The sequence below is a fragment of the Neopsephotus bourkii genome, unplaced genomic scaffold, assembly GCF_033783945.1.
Source record: "Neopsephotus bourkii isolate Nb327-2 ecotype Australia unplaced genomic scaffold, CSIRO-AGI_Nbou_v1 NB_272, whole genome shotgun sequence".
In the NCBI taxonomy this organism is placed as follows: domain Eukaryota; kingdom Metazoa; phylum Chordata; class Aves; order Psittaciformes; family Psittacidae; genus Neopsephotus; species Neopsephotus bourkii.
The window spans coordinates 8,201,851-8,216,863 of record NW_026900781.1 but is presented as its reverse complement, the minus strand read 5'-3'; the positions used below and the strand labels follow the sequence as shown (position 1 = coordinate 8,216,863).

Genomic DNA, 15,013 nt, shown 5'->3' with positions numbered 1-15,013 from the left:
ACATCTCTGTTTAAGTCTGTGAGATCTGTAAATGTGCTGAGGGAGCAGATGTGTGATAGCTGTGAGGGTTAAGTAAGCAAGTAAAATAAAAGAATTCAAGTAGTACTGTTTTTAAAGAAAATCCATCTATTTGAAATGATTTCATTTAGGAAGATGCTTAGAAACCAGGATGTCATGTCTAATGGTGTCCTTTGGTACTTTTCCCAGCTACGATTAATCACTGTGTTATTTGAGAGCTCTAAGTGGATTGAATACTCGTTCTGCTATCACATTTCTCCTTTGTAATTTAGACTCAGTTACCTGCAGTATTAACCTGAAGATCTGGACCAATTGGATGTTGATCAAAACAGATCCCTAACTGGCTTATTGAGTCAAGTGCAAGATCATTCCGGGTAAAAAATTCTCAAACCTTTTCTAATTCTGTATTGATGCACGAAGCATCATAGCTGTTTAATGATCTTACTTTGCTTTCTGCAACACAAATGCCCATGCTGTGGTGAGTACTTTTCTATTTAGCTCAGTATTGTTAATTTACATGGCATCATGACTTCAACAATATTGTACCTTCTTCACTTTAATCACCTTATTGCATCCACTGAGAACTGCTGAGACTCACATTTGCAGTGTCTTATCAATGCTGTTCATATTTGGAGGAGGAGCACTAAGGGATGAGGAGGCGCCTTTCAAAAGGAACAAGAGCACATTAAGCCCCGCATTTGCTGAACAGTAGGGGACTCATATGGCTTTGTTGGTTCCAGCTGATCAGAATGTTCATCATCCTACTGAGTGCTCAGGAGTGGTGGAGTATCTTTGAGTGCTTGCAAGCACACGTAGAAAGTTTCAAGCAAGACCTAAAGTTTAACGAGACAGAACTCTGAAACATTTATACTCTTAAACACACAAAAATGCACTTAGAGACAAAATGGTATGGTGCTGCATTGCTTCCCTCCTACACCCATCCTTGTGACATTATTCTTTGGTTTGGCTTTCAACCTTGCACCTTCCCATCAAAACACTTTCTGATCTAAACTCTGCCATTTCCCAAAGGTGTCTGGCAAACAGAAGGAAGTGACTTCCCACTCGATAAAAAAGAAATTATTTTTGGGGGGGAGGTATTAAATGTCATCCTGAGAGGATATTTCAGTGATACCCGATTTGAGATAAAATTATGCTGCTAATTTAGTAAATGTAAGCTGGGAAAAAAATGGTGCTTTTCCCTCCAAGGTAGAATATGGGGGATATTTGTGAGAATTTCATTTTAGTTATTGTAAGCAAAATAACTCTAATATGGCCTTACATCTTTCAAGGGTTTTTTTGCAGATACTATTAAAATGCAGGCTTACAAAGTCTCCAGCAGTAAAGAAGAAATAACTGCATTAAACCAGAAAGGTTCTCAATATTGCTTTTCTGTGTGGAATGGGAAACTACTGATGTTTTGCAGAGGAATAAAGCTAAATGCTACATTTTCTATTTCCCTGCACAATTTGCCCATTCTTGAGTGAAGTTTCAAACGTGTTTCAACACCGAGAAATCACAAGTTGTATCTCAGCTTTCAAAGTGCAGCATGAACATCCTGTGATGCTTTTGACACATACTGGAAAAATAAAATTTAAAAAAGAGAGGAAATGTAACTAACCTCCTGATAGGGGTCTGAGTATTGACCTCAAAGGAAAGAGAGGTCTGAAAACTGAACACAATGCCACAAAACTAGACGTGTGATATACCTGACTTCTCTGTTTTGGGGGATGGACTGATTCAATGCTACCTTCTCATGGCTTTTAATCACTGAGCTTCCAGATAAAGTCAGTAGCTCCAGTATCTGAAGAGGCAAAATTTCCAAGGATGCTTTTGAGGGTGGATCTAAAATCTTGTAATACTCTTTTTTTCTTTTTCCATAAAGGGACCTGATTTTTGGGAAGAGATTTGGATTTCTTAAGTAACTCGTATAAAATAAAGTGTCAGGACAGTGATAACTGCTGAAATGGAAGCCACCTGCACCCAGGCAAGTTAAAAGACACCTCTTCTGCTTTCAGCAGCAGCAGAAGGTGGGAATAAGAAAGGAATCTATGAACTCTTTCTTAATCTGAACTGTTCTTTTTTATATGAGTCATTTCTGATGTCTTAGATTTTTTTTCTTCCATAAACTTAAAAAGATGGAGGTTTTGTCTGGCTCATGCATAACCTTCTGTCAGTGTTAAAAGATACAACTCAGAAAGAAGTCTAGTTGAGTAAAGGAGGTACTCCTAGGTAAGAAGGGCTGATTTTAAAACCAAGTACAGTGTCTGGTACCAAGTACAGCAAATCAACACTAAAATGCTACTCTAGGAAGACACATAGTCCTAACAGCTGAGAGAGAGGCAGCTGTTCCTACAAGTTATTTTTCATACTAGACAAGCTTCTGAATTTGGGGGAGGAGGGTGATTTTGAGTGGTCAGCCAGTAGTTCAAATTGACTAAACTCTTTCTTACATAAAGAGGTTTCAACAATAGATTGACAAGCATATAAATAAGAAAATAGACTTAATGTATTCCTCCTCAACCCCTCCAGATTGCATGGATTGTTGACAAGCACTCAAAAAAATAAACCGGGCCCATAATAAAACAGTGTTCCACCACAAATACTGAGTTGTAGCAGATGCATAATTTGCACAACCTCACACTTGACCTTTTAAACTGCAATAGGAATAACCTGGCTGGCTGCAGCCAGCAATGGAAGAGAGAGCGGGTATGGATGGTATTATTCAGAACTGCCTTACCAAAAGACCTGCCAACTCCGTGACATGGAAATCACCATCAACAACTTTGCCAACCATTTATTTCCTGCCAGTTTGAAGGCACTTCTCTTTTTGGAATGGTTTTATCCACGCTCAGAGCAGAATACAAGAAGCAAAGTATTTTTTTTACTTCAAGGTGGCTGTGAAAATATACGCGTAATAGAGGGAAATAAAGAAACAGAATCCGATGCGTGTTTTCCAGTGTCATTTGAGAACACAAAACAACAATTTAACAGGAAAATATCTTCTTTTTCTGTCAAATGGGCCTTTTTTCTTTTTTTCTTTTTTTTTTTTTTCCATTTTCTTTTCTTTCCATTTCTCCCTTAAATGCTTCAGGGCAAGAACCTGGATTTCAAATGCTAATTCATGTTTTGGACTTCAATCATGATTAAATAAGACTGGGTGTGAAGAGGGAAGGAAATTACTGTTGATTTTCAGGTTTAATAAGGAAGACAAAAACAGAATATGGAAGTTCTTTTCTATCTCCTCCTCCAAAACAGTTCTAAATTTACCTCTTTTAAAACCCTAAATCAGGCTAATGAGCTCCAAGAACACCTCTTAAAATTGTGTGGAATCATAGGGCATAGTCTGCTGGCACAGGATAAAAGGGTGCACAAGCTAATTAGCTCCCTTCCTCCTTTAACCCAAATAATAGGTATCCTAGAGTTTAATCCACGTATAACTGGAATTTTAACCCCCCAAACCCTTAAACCCCTTATACCATGGAAACACCAGACTGATGTTTTTCTCAAAACAAAAATGCTAATGACTATGCTGCACAGTAAGACCCTAATGACACAAAATGTCTGTAAACTGCATCAGTTATTGTCACATAGGGGAAATAAAAACAGCTTTGGGCTTTTCTTCATGTGTGTAAGTTATTCCTCCCCATTAGGTTTCTGTGCCAGTTTGTCTTTGCTAGCTGCAAAGCATCATGAATGGTAAGTACACTTCAGGGGCCCTCGAAGAACTTGGGAAAGAATGGTTTTGTTAAGCTTCCTTATGATTGGTTTTAGGATATTTATTTAAAACTTTGCCACTGTACTTCCAGCTTTCATATCTTGCTGTGTTTGGCTTTCAAATAATGACACAGAACATGAATTAATTCTCGTTTCTTTTTCACAACTGTTGTTCTTAGTGAGAAAAATCAAAATGTGTCCCAACAATGCTGTAAACAGTCTTAAATTTTCATTACCTCATTACACATCTTCATATAGAAATTTCTGCCCCATGGGATTTTATTTCCTTCAGTTTGTGACATATTTTTACAACACTCATTTTTGACTTAGAAAGAGGAAATACAATGCACTTTAAAAGTTATTAGCCAGAATAAGTTAATTTTTTTAAATCACTCAGTAGTTATTAAATTGATATAAAATCATAATTTTGGTATTAATGCCAATATAATGTTAATCATCATGTTCTTGAAGATGTAAATTGTTCCCTTTTATCCTTCTAAATCTAAGCATAACTAGTCCTCAAAAACTCAACTATGTTTTTGCTGTTACTTAAGGAGGTAAGAAGCTCCACAGAAGACATAAATATTCACTTTATTTCATACTCAACTCTGTCAGCTATGCAGCAGTCCTGTGCGTAAAGACTCAGTCTCTCAGATACTGTGGCCTGTGTATTTAACATATGGGAAGGCAAGCCATGGGGGTGTATGTCAATAATGGATTTATAAGCTCAGCTGCTGCCAGGTGCTTACAAACTGGCTGACAAATTTGGTATGCTTGAAGTCTGAAGTGCAATATTCATACAGTGGCAGAGCTGCAGGCCCCAGTCTCACAAGGTGTTTCTTCTCTGTTGCAGGTGGGCAACCCTACTCGTGCCCTTCCACCACTACCTCACAAGGCAGACTCATCCCAGCAGCTTTCTGGCTCTGAACAATAGGTGGTACAGTTAGTTTCATCCTCCTAGTTTTCTTCCCTTCTTCTTTACCTTCTTTAATTACAACTCAGGCTACACTTTACCACTGAATATGGACTTCAAACTCTATTTGTATGAGGCCTACCAATGCCTCAGCTTCTAAACAAGTTTTACAAGCAGTGATTAACAAAACCCTCATATAGCATGGTATGAAAGCATCAGGAAAAATTCCTATATGATGTGATTCTGTTGAAGTAGCTGGCTTAGATTAGGGAATAAGACAGCCCTTTATATCTACATTAATCTGGGGTTTACTAATTCCTAAAGAAAACACTACTGCAGGTTTTTTCCTAACTCTTAGTTGAGTCAAAGGTTCAATTTTAGAGTGTTTGCATCTGATTAACTTATTTCTTTAATACGATCCAGAGATGCTATTAAATTAAATGAACATAAAATCAAGTGACTGATGAACAACAGGAGTCCATTTCTTTTCATAGGTTAGACTGCTTGTAATGAAGATACAATGATCAGTCTTAAAGAATCAAAGGATCTTCCCAAAGGTGAATGAGATCAACACCAAGGGCAACATGCAGATTTTGATAAGCAGGTATCTATAACTAACTATGCAAATGAAACACTGGACTCTTATTTCAGGCCCTAGAGGGTTCTTTTAATCAACCACATCTTGTGCAAAAGGCTTCAGTGCGTCTTTTTGAGTTTCAGCGCAAGCACTCATGTTCTTTTGTTCTATATACAGTTTCTGAGCATGTTTTCTCATAGGTTATTAATTCTGTATCAGCTGGCATAACTTTCCCTTGATGCTGTGGCTCTGGATGGCAGGGCTACAGAACTCTGCTGCCTTTTCACTGACGGAGCTGAAGAGATATTGTTAGGAGTGGGTGCTGCAGCACCGTGTCCGTGTCAGTCATGGATTTGTGCTGGATTGATCTCTGCCTACAGAAAGTGTTCTCTTCCAGTTTGCATGTCAATGTTCAGGGGCTGGAATATTGTCTTTGCAGCATTCTCTTTCAGGAAGTGCTGAGGGCAATTAACAAATACTAATTATTAATTAGTATTTGAGGCAGGGCTTTATTTTGGTTACTGCCAACAAAGAAGAGAGATTTGTTGCTGTCTAGGGCCCTTTCTGTATGTCCTGCAATCAGTGTATGCCCATATCAAGCACCATACCTGATATGGTGACTATGATACTTACGAATGTTTAGAAGAGTTAGTGTCTGTCTTCACTGAGTCCAGATTACACTGGTTATCAAAGTCTCTTCAATTCCCAAAGTATCTTGGGAATTTAAAAAATATTCTAGCTCCTGCCTATATAGCCCCTCTGCAACTGGATTGTTGTAGGGGTACAGATACTTGAACCTATTAAATACAGCTTCACACCAATTTTATGCTTATGCTTACCTTAGTGTTACCTAGCCTTTTTGTATTAGTTGTCATGCACTGTGCAAGGTTATATACTCTTGTACTTCATAAAAGTGGGATGTGACCCCATGGAAAATATACTGACAAATCAAAATTCGTAATCGGTTTAAAGTTCAAGGGTGCAGCCAAATCCTGAGCCAGGGTAATTTGACCTAGATTCACGGAAGTAGATCCGCAGTGAACTACATAAACAGAAGAACCCTGTCCCACTGTGCTTGCCGTCATATGGTGGGGATCCCAAGGAAACACTTAAAGCCTGATGAATGCTGTAGTTTGCTACTTCAGCAAAATGAAGTTTCGGATTTAAAAGGAATATGTTTCCTTCTGCTACTTTCTAGAAATAATAATGACTGAACACCAAGGATGCTGAGGAAACTCACTCAGTTGAGTTGAAGGGACACTAGCAACATACGCCTGCTCATTTCTGTGCCACTAGAGAAGGGAGTGCTAAAACAGTGTTTCCACTACTTGGGCCAAAAAGCTACATTTGTCATTCATTTGCTCCTGATACCTTTGGTAGTATCATCCTGTGTTCTGTGTCCCCCTGTCCCCAAGCTCCAGGACCATCTAGACATCGACATGCTGTAACTTTTAACCCCGTATTAAATGTAATTGCAACAGTTTTCATCAGAAGTTCAGAGTTTGGATTCAGTAGCTAATGTTCCAAGGACACTCTTTAAAAATTTTAGAACAAAGCAACCTTTAGCCGCCACACACCCTCACAGATTTTTCCCAGTTTTTCCATTCTCCCCCCAGAATGCCTGTATGTGTGAGTAATAAGGCTTGGGAAATCTCAGCAGCTTTTCAACACTAAGGTTACTGGAGGTACAGAAAAGCAGAACTTGCTCACAGCTCTGGTGTTTTCTGGATATTGCTGACAGCTGTTTGAAGAATATTTTCAATATTAATTAAACAGTTTTAAGACCCAGAAATAACAGGTTAAGGGTATGTCTCAGCTATCATTTCCATTAGTATAAATACAAGGTTGTCTATGCCTATGTATGACAGTGAATCTTTCCTTGACTTGCACCAGTGTAACCGACTCATCTCAGTCCTGGAAGGCCTCAAACTAAAATATTTAAACTGGCTCAGGCTATTTTTCTTTCCAGTGGACTCAGCACTTCTGAGCACCTGGATGTTAGCTGTACCCCTTACTGACAAATAATGCACATTACCTTCTGCCACACCAGGTGTTGTCATAACTGCCTTCACTGTATTGAGGAAGACACTATCAATGGCTGGTGTTAACTTAGGCTTTGTGCAGTTATGGTAACTTTGTCATGTATTTTGTGTTTATGTTTCACCGTACATGGTAAGAAATAGGAATTCAATAATGCAGTCGAAAATCATTCAGGGGGTCCTAGGCAGCATAAGGTACTGCACTATTCATGATCTTCATTCATTAGGCTCTTTCCATTGCTGTTACCATAAGTCTGAGTTGATTGCAAATAGACTATATAGGAGAAAAAGATTCACATTGACAGCATGTGGATACATGACAGTGAGGAAGAGGACTCATGTTAATTAATGGAAAGACTATTTTAATATTATTCACGTCTGAATTGGTGGGATATGGGAGAACTGCAAATGATTTTTTATGTACGGAAGGCAGAATTTACTATATATGATGCGAAGGCATTTGAAAAAAAAAAGTAGTAAAAAGTATTTTTAATATTAAATCATATCTAGGAAAAACTATGTTCTGCTGTTAATTGTGTTCCAAGCTTCTGATATGACAAGCTTGGACAAGTTATTCATCCCACTGTACCTCAGACTTTAAGGCTGCAAAATACCTGTATGCTACTGTTCTGCTTTGTCAGGTCAGCCTTACACTTCATGCATTACTGTTTATAAACAGGATCAGGTCCTCTGGGGAAGTTACTATGGCTGCAAAGGCACAATGTGCTATGGGGAAATGGTCCTACTCCCTCAATAGATGACTGCATGGTCCCACTGTAACTGTTAAAATGCTGAACTGTAATCTAAAACTCTATTGTTCATTCATTACCTGGAAGAAAAGAAAGTGTTCCACTACAGACTGTGCGGCTAACGCAAGAGGTTCTGTTAGCATACCGCCAGGAATAAGCCGTTTATGTAACACGCTCAAGTGCACCTCGAAATAGAGAAACCCGTGAGCGTGGAAGGGCGGCGGGACCGCCTGCGCGGGGGGGCACATCGCTCTCTCCCGCCGCCCGGTTCCCCCATCTGACCGTCCCCGCACGGCCCGGCCCTCCCGCCGCCTGGGGAATGCGTCGCCGTGGGGTGCATCGCCGTGGGGTGGGTGCTGCTGCAGCTCAGAGCATTTGCACCACCCCCTGCTAAATACCCCAAACCCATTCCACGGCCCTAACGGGACCCGTAGGAGTGGGGGCAGGGAGCATGAGCAGCAGTCAATCAACCGCGGGCTGGGAGCGGACCTGGGGAAGGTAACGGAGGGAATTGGGGTCAGGGTCCCCGGTGGCGGCGGGGGACACTCACCATGGCGGCGGGGCGGTGGCGGCGGAGCGCTGTCCAGGGTATCGGCCGGCTCGGCTCGGCTCGGCTCTGCCGGCGCTGCCCGCCGCGCCCGCGCTATAAGGCACCGCCTCCTCCCCGGCTCCGCCGCGCCCGCCCCCGCCTGCGGACACACGGCGAGAGGGACCGATGCCGGACCCCGGCTCCAGGCAGCATCGCCCCCCCGGCGACGCCCAGGGTTCCTTGAGGGTCCCCGCTGCGCACAGGGAGCCGGTGGAGTGCAAAGAGGGCCGGGAGATGGTGGCGAGAAACGTCAGGGAGGTGGGGATGCAATAGCTGAGAGGGAGCAGGGGTCCACAGAACCACAGAACGGTTTGGGTTGGAACGGACCATAAAGATCACGTGGTTCCAACCCCCTGCCATGGGCAGGGACACCTTCCACTAAACCAGGTTGCCCAACTTGACCTTGAACAATCCCAGGGATGGGGCAGCCACATCTTCTCTGGGCAATGAGTTGAGCAACTCTGCTCCACCACAGCCCTAGGCATCTCTGTGGATATGGCCATGGACATGGCAAAACTGTTGGGAAGGTTAATTTCAGAGGGGTCTCCACTGGTAGGCTGGTTTGGGAGTGGACAGGGTCATGGGCTGGCTGCTGTGATACTGACATGACCCTGTTGTGTTTAACAGAGGGTTTGGTCTATAGCCCAGCACTTACTCATATTTGCAGTTGAAGTTCTCTGATCTGAAGCCCTGAATACTCCACACAGTGTGCCAAAGTGAGATCGATGTTGCCCCACCGTCTGACTGTGTCAACTCCCCAGAGATCTATTAGGGAAGAGTTGATAAGCAAATGTTGATTTACGTTAGCTAGAGAAGAGGTAGAAATCATACAGGGCAGGAGCTACTGACCCCATCACAACTCTACCACTGATACAGAATAGAAAATGATTGGGGAAGAGGAGAGGCTTGTGCTTGGTGGAACAAACACAAAATTTCATGGCTTCAATCACGCCTGATTTTTGCTCTAAATGCTAATGAAGCCTTATATCTCCTGTAAAACACTTATTTAAACTATCACAGCTTATTGAAAATGCCCTGCTTCTTTTTCCATTTTTAATAAAGCAGTATTTGGCATTTGAAATCAAAATAATCTTTCTTAAAATATTTAAATTCTTCATTTTAATCCTATTTTCTAAATTAAAACTTGTAAAAAATTACATGTTCAGACATGCGCTGCCATTGCTGCCCTCTGAGCTCTGTCCATAGTTTTATTGACTACAGCTCACAGTCTTTCCTGGTTTCAGTGTTTCAAGGAGTAGAAATATCCTAAGAGGTCCATGTGTGGTGCAACACAGGTGACATCTTCACACCTTAGAGTGCACTTGATGTATAGATGGGCTATATTTGTCCAAAATGAAGTGCTGATGTTCTAAACCCTGAGACTTCCTTTCTGGTAGGCTTTGTCCATGTACTACTTCATCCCCCCTCATCCCTGCTGGCCCAAGCTGCAGAGACCCACCAAAGGCTGTGAGAATGGCTGGCTTCCCAGGGCTGCCAGCCCAGCAGTGACACTGCCAGGAGCGTCACATGAAAGCGTGTCCTCGTGTGACTTCTAGCCCACTTTTACAGATGCAAATTTGTTTGCTCAAGCTTCCAGTTTCCAGTGTATCAGTCAACTGGACTGCCATGATTCCTGAGGTTGACCTGCCAGCCTTTCTTCCAACTTATCTTATTTTTTTAGGTTATTCATTAAATTATTTCTGCATTACCACAGACCATCTCAAAATATTGACAAAAACTACCTTTCGATATCTATTCTGCCCTCAGAGTAACTGTTCCCTCAGCAGAAAATTTCCTCTTTGTCCAAGAGATTTTTCCATAGGTGCTGTGGAGCAAGGAGCAGCTTGGAAGCTGACTGACAGAGAAATATGTTAGTGACTCAGACCAGTGGAATACTTCAGCCTCATAATTTTTGTTCCCAATTCTTTATAATCCAAACAGGCTGAAGTTAATGTGTCAAGCCAAACCCAGATCTAAGAACAGGGTAATACAAACTATTTTTTCTTTATTATTGTTTTTCTTTGACAAAAATAGAAAGGAAACATGCTGAATTTTGCTAAAGATTAAACACTTTTAATTTCTAGGGTTCCTTGTGCCTGACACATTACATTAATACTAATCAATATAATTTTCTTCCATAGTAACAATTTTGTTTTTATTGAAACTGTGATGTCAGGTACCACTGATCAGCCAATGAAGACACACATATGAAACAAACAGGATTCTTGTGGCATCTCAAAGAAACTGTAATAGTATTACTGATACTTTTAACACTTATTTAATGGCCTGAATTTGGAGATTTAAAGGTTGTGGCAGGATTCAGATTCATCAGTTTTGTATGAAGGGCAATGTCATGCATTTAGTTGAAGCCTGGGCACTGGGCATAGCAGAGCCCTGCCATGCACGTGAGTTTTTACTGGTTGTTGAATAGCATGTTGTCATGAAAGGAAGGGTGGAGAAGTCAACATACATAAAAATGGAATTGCATAGTTCCAGCTGAAATTCCCCAGAAACAAGGAAAGTAACTGGAAGCAATTAAAGCCGCACTTCATTCTGAGGTGATGATGAAATGCCACAGGGGGTTAGCTTGAGTCCTGATTGGGATTGTTGTAGGTTGGACCACATCACAATTTACAGAAACACAGAGGCCTGAGGTTGGCAGGGATCATCTGGTCCAACCCCCTGCTCAGGCAGGGCCTCCTACAGCCAACTGCCCAGAGCTGCGTCCAGTCAGACTTTGAACATCTCTGCACCATAGGAAAAGCATCATTGAGCTGCAATGAATTCAGAGCTCCCAGGTCCCACTGGCCTCACAGCTCAGAGGGAAACACGGTGGACAAGGTACCACTGATCAGTCAGCTACCAGCAACTCTTGGCTCCTGCTAAGTGTCCATCAGTAGTATTTAGCTTTAGTTTGGAAAAGCAATGTGACATCAAGACATGTCTCCCATTGCCAGTCACTGCTCTTGATCACGATCTCCTCCAAAGCCTGGAATTTAAACTCAGGACCTGCCTGTTTCACAGAACTGTCCTGTCGGGAGCATCTGTCCAACTCAATGGCAAAGTGCCTCTTCTTTCCTCTAGCAGCTAGTTCAGACAAAGGAGGTTATCCATTCTTTTTCTCATTTTATGGGCACAGGACAATGGTTATGTACCTAAAGATCCCGGCTGTGCTAGTGGTACCATGGGGAGTTACCAGGTCAATATGACAGAATTTCTGTTAGCTCTCAGTGAGTGCTTGAGAACTTGAGAATTAAATCTGAGTAACCAGGATGAAGCAAAAAGACTTTGTAATTTATCAAAACTGATTTGAAAATTTGTCCTCATTTTTGAATGTGGTATGCAAAGTTCTGTCTACAATGTACTTTTTTCTATGCTTTTCATTTTTGAAACTATAGCTGGTGTGAACTGTCTGTACAACTAAAAGTAAAACTTGTATTAAATTGCTAGCTGCAAGGGTGCAAAATAAAACCCAAGCCACAATAAACTTGTGCTGAAGTATTTAACTTAGCAGTTGCACAGCTTTGCAGGTTTTGTAATAAATATTATGTTTTAGCACCCTCTTCTGGAACCAAGTAATACTGCTGGTATGGACACTAGAAGGCTTTGCTTAAGCTGGAAAGCAACTGCAAGGTGTCCAGGAAAGTCCTTGGCTGCAGTCACATGTACAGTTTAGTTATGTAGTTTCTTATTCTGTAAATTTACATCATTTTTTCTCATCCCTCTTTTGCTTATCATCTTTATATAAATAGTCTGTATTATTCAATTAAGGCAGCTAAGAACTGGGAAAAGCTCTGAATCAAAAACTGAAGCTGAGCTGTTGCAAAAGACTGCAGTTGTATGCACAGTTGCTTGTTGTCTGCATGTCTCCTGTGAGGAGCCTGGTGGCGTTAACTTGCTGTGAATTGTGGATGGACCTGAATGATCTTCCTCATACCTGCCAGTATTTACTATTAGGGTAGCATATGTGGGATCCAGTTTGGAATCATAGTCATGCTGTGTTGAGACCTACACACAATCACAGTATGATGCATAATGGTGAAATACAAAGGGAAAAGGGTGGAAGGATGCTGCTGTCTGTACTCCTGCCCTGGGAAGTAGAAATGTGTTAATGCCAGAAGAAAGTTGGACGGGGGCAAGTTACCAAATATATTTTGAGTAGAAGAAATGGCTACACTTTATACAATCATAGAATCACCTAGATTGGAAAAGACCTTTAAAATCACCAAGTCCACCACTAAATATATCACTGAGGGCCTCATGTACACAGTTTGTGAACACTTACAGGGTCAGTGATTCTACCAGTGCCCTGGCAGCCTCTTCCAATGCCTGATCACCCTCCTTGTGAAGAAATTTTTCCCAGTATCCAATCTAAACATCCCCTGGTGCAGCTTGAGGCCACAACCTCTCGTCCTATAGCTTGCTACTTGGATGCTTGCATGCATATTTGATCTTGTATATATAGATCCATGTATATCATGATCTATATACATGGATTATATATGTATTTATCATGCCACGATGGCTCCATTCCAAGATAATGCCTTCTTCAGTTATGAATGAAGGAGATATGATGTGAATTAATCAACTACTATTAGTAAACCAGTTTGGAACCATAGGATGATGTCTATGAAATATTTTAATAGCCCTAAAATGTTGTGACAGCTATTTTACAGGAAAGTGGTGGTCCCATACTCAGCAAGCTTACTTTAACTGTAGATTTTAAGTAAAAATCCAGAGAAACAGAACAGTGTAGCTAGGAGGGAGCTGAAATACTTTCCCAGAAGTTAATAGGGCAGTAACTCTTACTGGCTTGCTGCTTGTTTGCAGTGCAGAAAAAAAACCTTGCTAAGTATGTGTAACAACCGCTTAGGCTAGAATTAGAGCGATGTTTAAAGATCAGGAAACATACCAAAGTACAAACTTATCAACAAATAACAGAAAATATGTTTTTAATTAAATACGCATGCAAGACATGCTGAGTAGGTTAGGCAGAATATTAAAGAGGGCTATGAATGTTGAAAGAGAAGGCTAGGAATGGAAAGAGAGGACTCTGGTTTGATTTGGTGAAAAAGAGAAGGCTAGGAATGGAAAGAGAGGACTCTGGTTTGATTTGGTGAAGTGACAGCAAATTTGAGGATGTGAATGAGGGCTGCATGTGAAGGTCATTTTGATTTAAAGGTATCTTGAAAGGATGAGGCATGTGGCACACTCAATGAACAGGAAAACCAAAAATTTTTAGCTTCTCTTAAAATGGGAGATTTTTAAATAATGCATAAAAGAAACAAAAAGACCTGTATTAAGTTTGACATCTCACTGCAATTGTTGCATCTCCATGGGAAATCAGGCTTCTGTAGTAGTGGATTTAAACCCCTTTCCAGTAGTTTTACACAACAAAGTCATAACCTTATTCTTTTGCTAAAAGCAGTCCATAACAGAATCAAGATTATCTCATGATTTCTGGAATACAGTTTTTCCCTCAGATTTCTCTTTAGTGGCAAGACCAGCCTTGCTGCACATCCCTCAATGTTAACAGAAAGTGAGACCCAAGGTCGTGTGGAATGTGAACCGGGATGCGGTGGCACAGGTATGAAGACTGCCCCGGCTGAGGCCGGGTAGCTCTCTTGTCCCCCTCTAGATCAAACCGCGGGAAGCAAGTGCGCCAGTGACAAGAGGCAGAAAGAGGAGCTGGAGACCAGGTTGCCCCATCGTTATTAGACCTACACCACTGATCTAAGTCGTGGCACAGCGATGAGTCCTAGTCTTAACCTCATGCGCAGGGCTTCACCCGCGGCATGTTTTCTTCCACACCGGCTGCTCCCTTCCCGTTTCCTCCGCCGCACAAGGCAGCTACTGGCCGGGCAACCAACCAGCCCACTCTGCTTGCAAGCCCTCCCTGCCAGCGCTGCCGGTCCTGTTGAGGCAGCAGCCCCATCGCTACAATCGTGACGGAAAAGAGAGGACCGCCTCCGAGCTGCTACCGTCAACGGGCCCCTCAGCCTCCCCTAGGGCGGGGGCGACAGCTGCCCTGGCCGTCGGTGGCGCGGAGCATGCCGGGACTTGTTGTCCTTGTTGGCGAGAGTGCCCGCCGGCTCCGGCAGTTGGGGAGGGAGGTGAACTGCAGCTCCCGGCATGCACTGCGCGCAGCCGGTGTCACCGCTGGAAGTCCTGCCCCGTTCGCTGGCTGGAGCTCTCACGGCGGGTCGTGAAGCGGTGGGAGGAGACAGGGCAGGTGTCACCGCCCCGCCGGCGCGACCGGGGGCCTCTCAGCGAGTCTCGCTGTCTTGGTTGGGCCGCGGAGTCGCCCTCTCCCTTCCCGGGAGTAGCGGCCAGCGATGCGAGGCGCAGTCTCTTTCCCGTAGCCGCCGGCGTTTCTCTGCTCTCCCCTCCCCTCCCCTCAGCCCCGCGGCGCGA

At 42.5% G+C, this 15,013-nt stretch overlaps 1 protein-coding gene across 1 annotated transcript in view; it reads right to left on the bottom strand.

Moving 5' to 3' along the window:
• Nucleotides 1-8,708, bottom strand: part of ELOVL2 (ELOVL fatty acid elongase 2) — a 42,159-nt gene extending 33,451 nt beyond the window's left edge. The window contains exon 1 of the mRNA XM_061346510.1: nt 8,561-8,708. Within this exon, the coding sequence (XP_061202494.1) occupies nt 8,561-8,563 (3 nt within the window). The 5' untranslated portion in view covers nt 8,564-8,708. The remainder of the gene's footprint in view (nt 1-8,560) is intronic.
• Nucleotides 8,709-15,013: the final 6,305 nt, after the last annotated feature.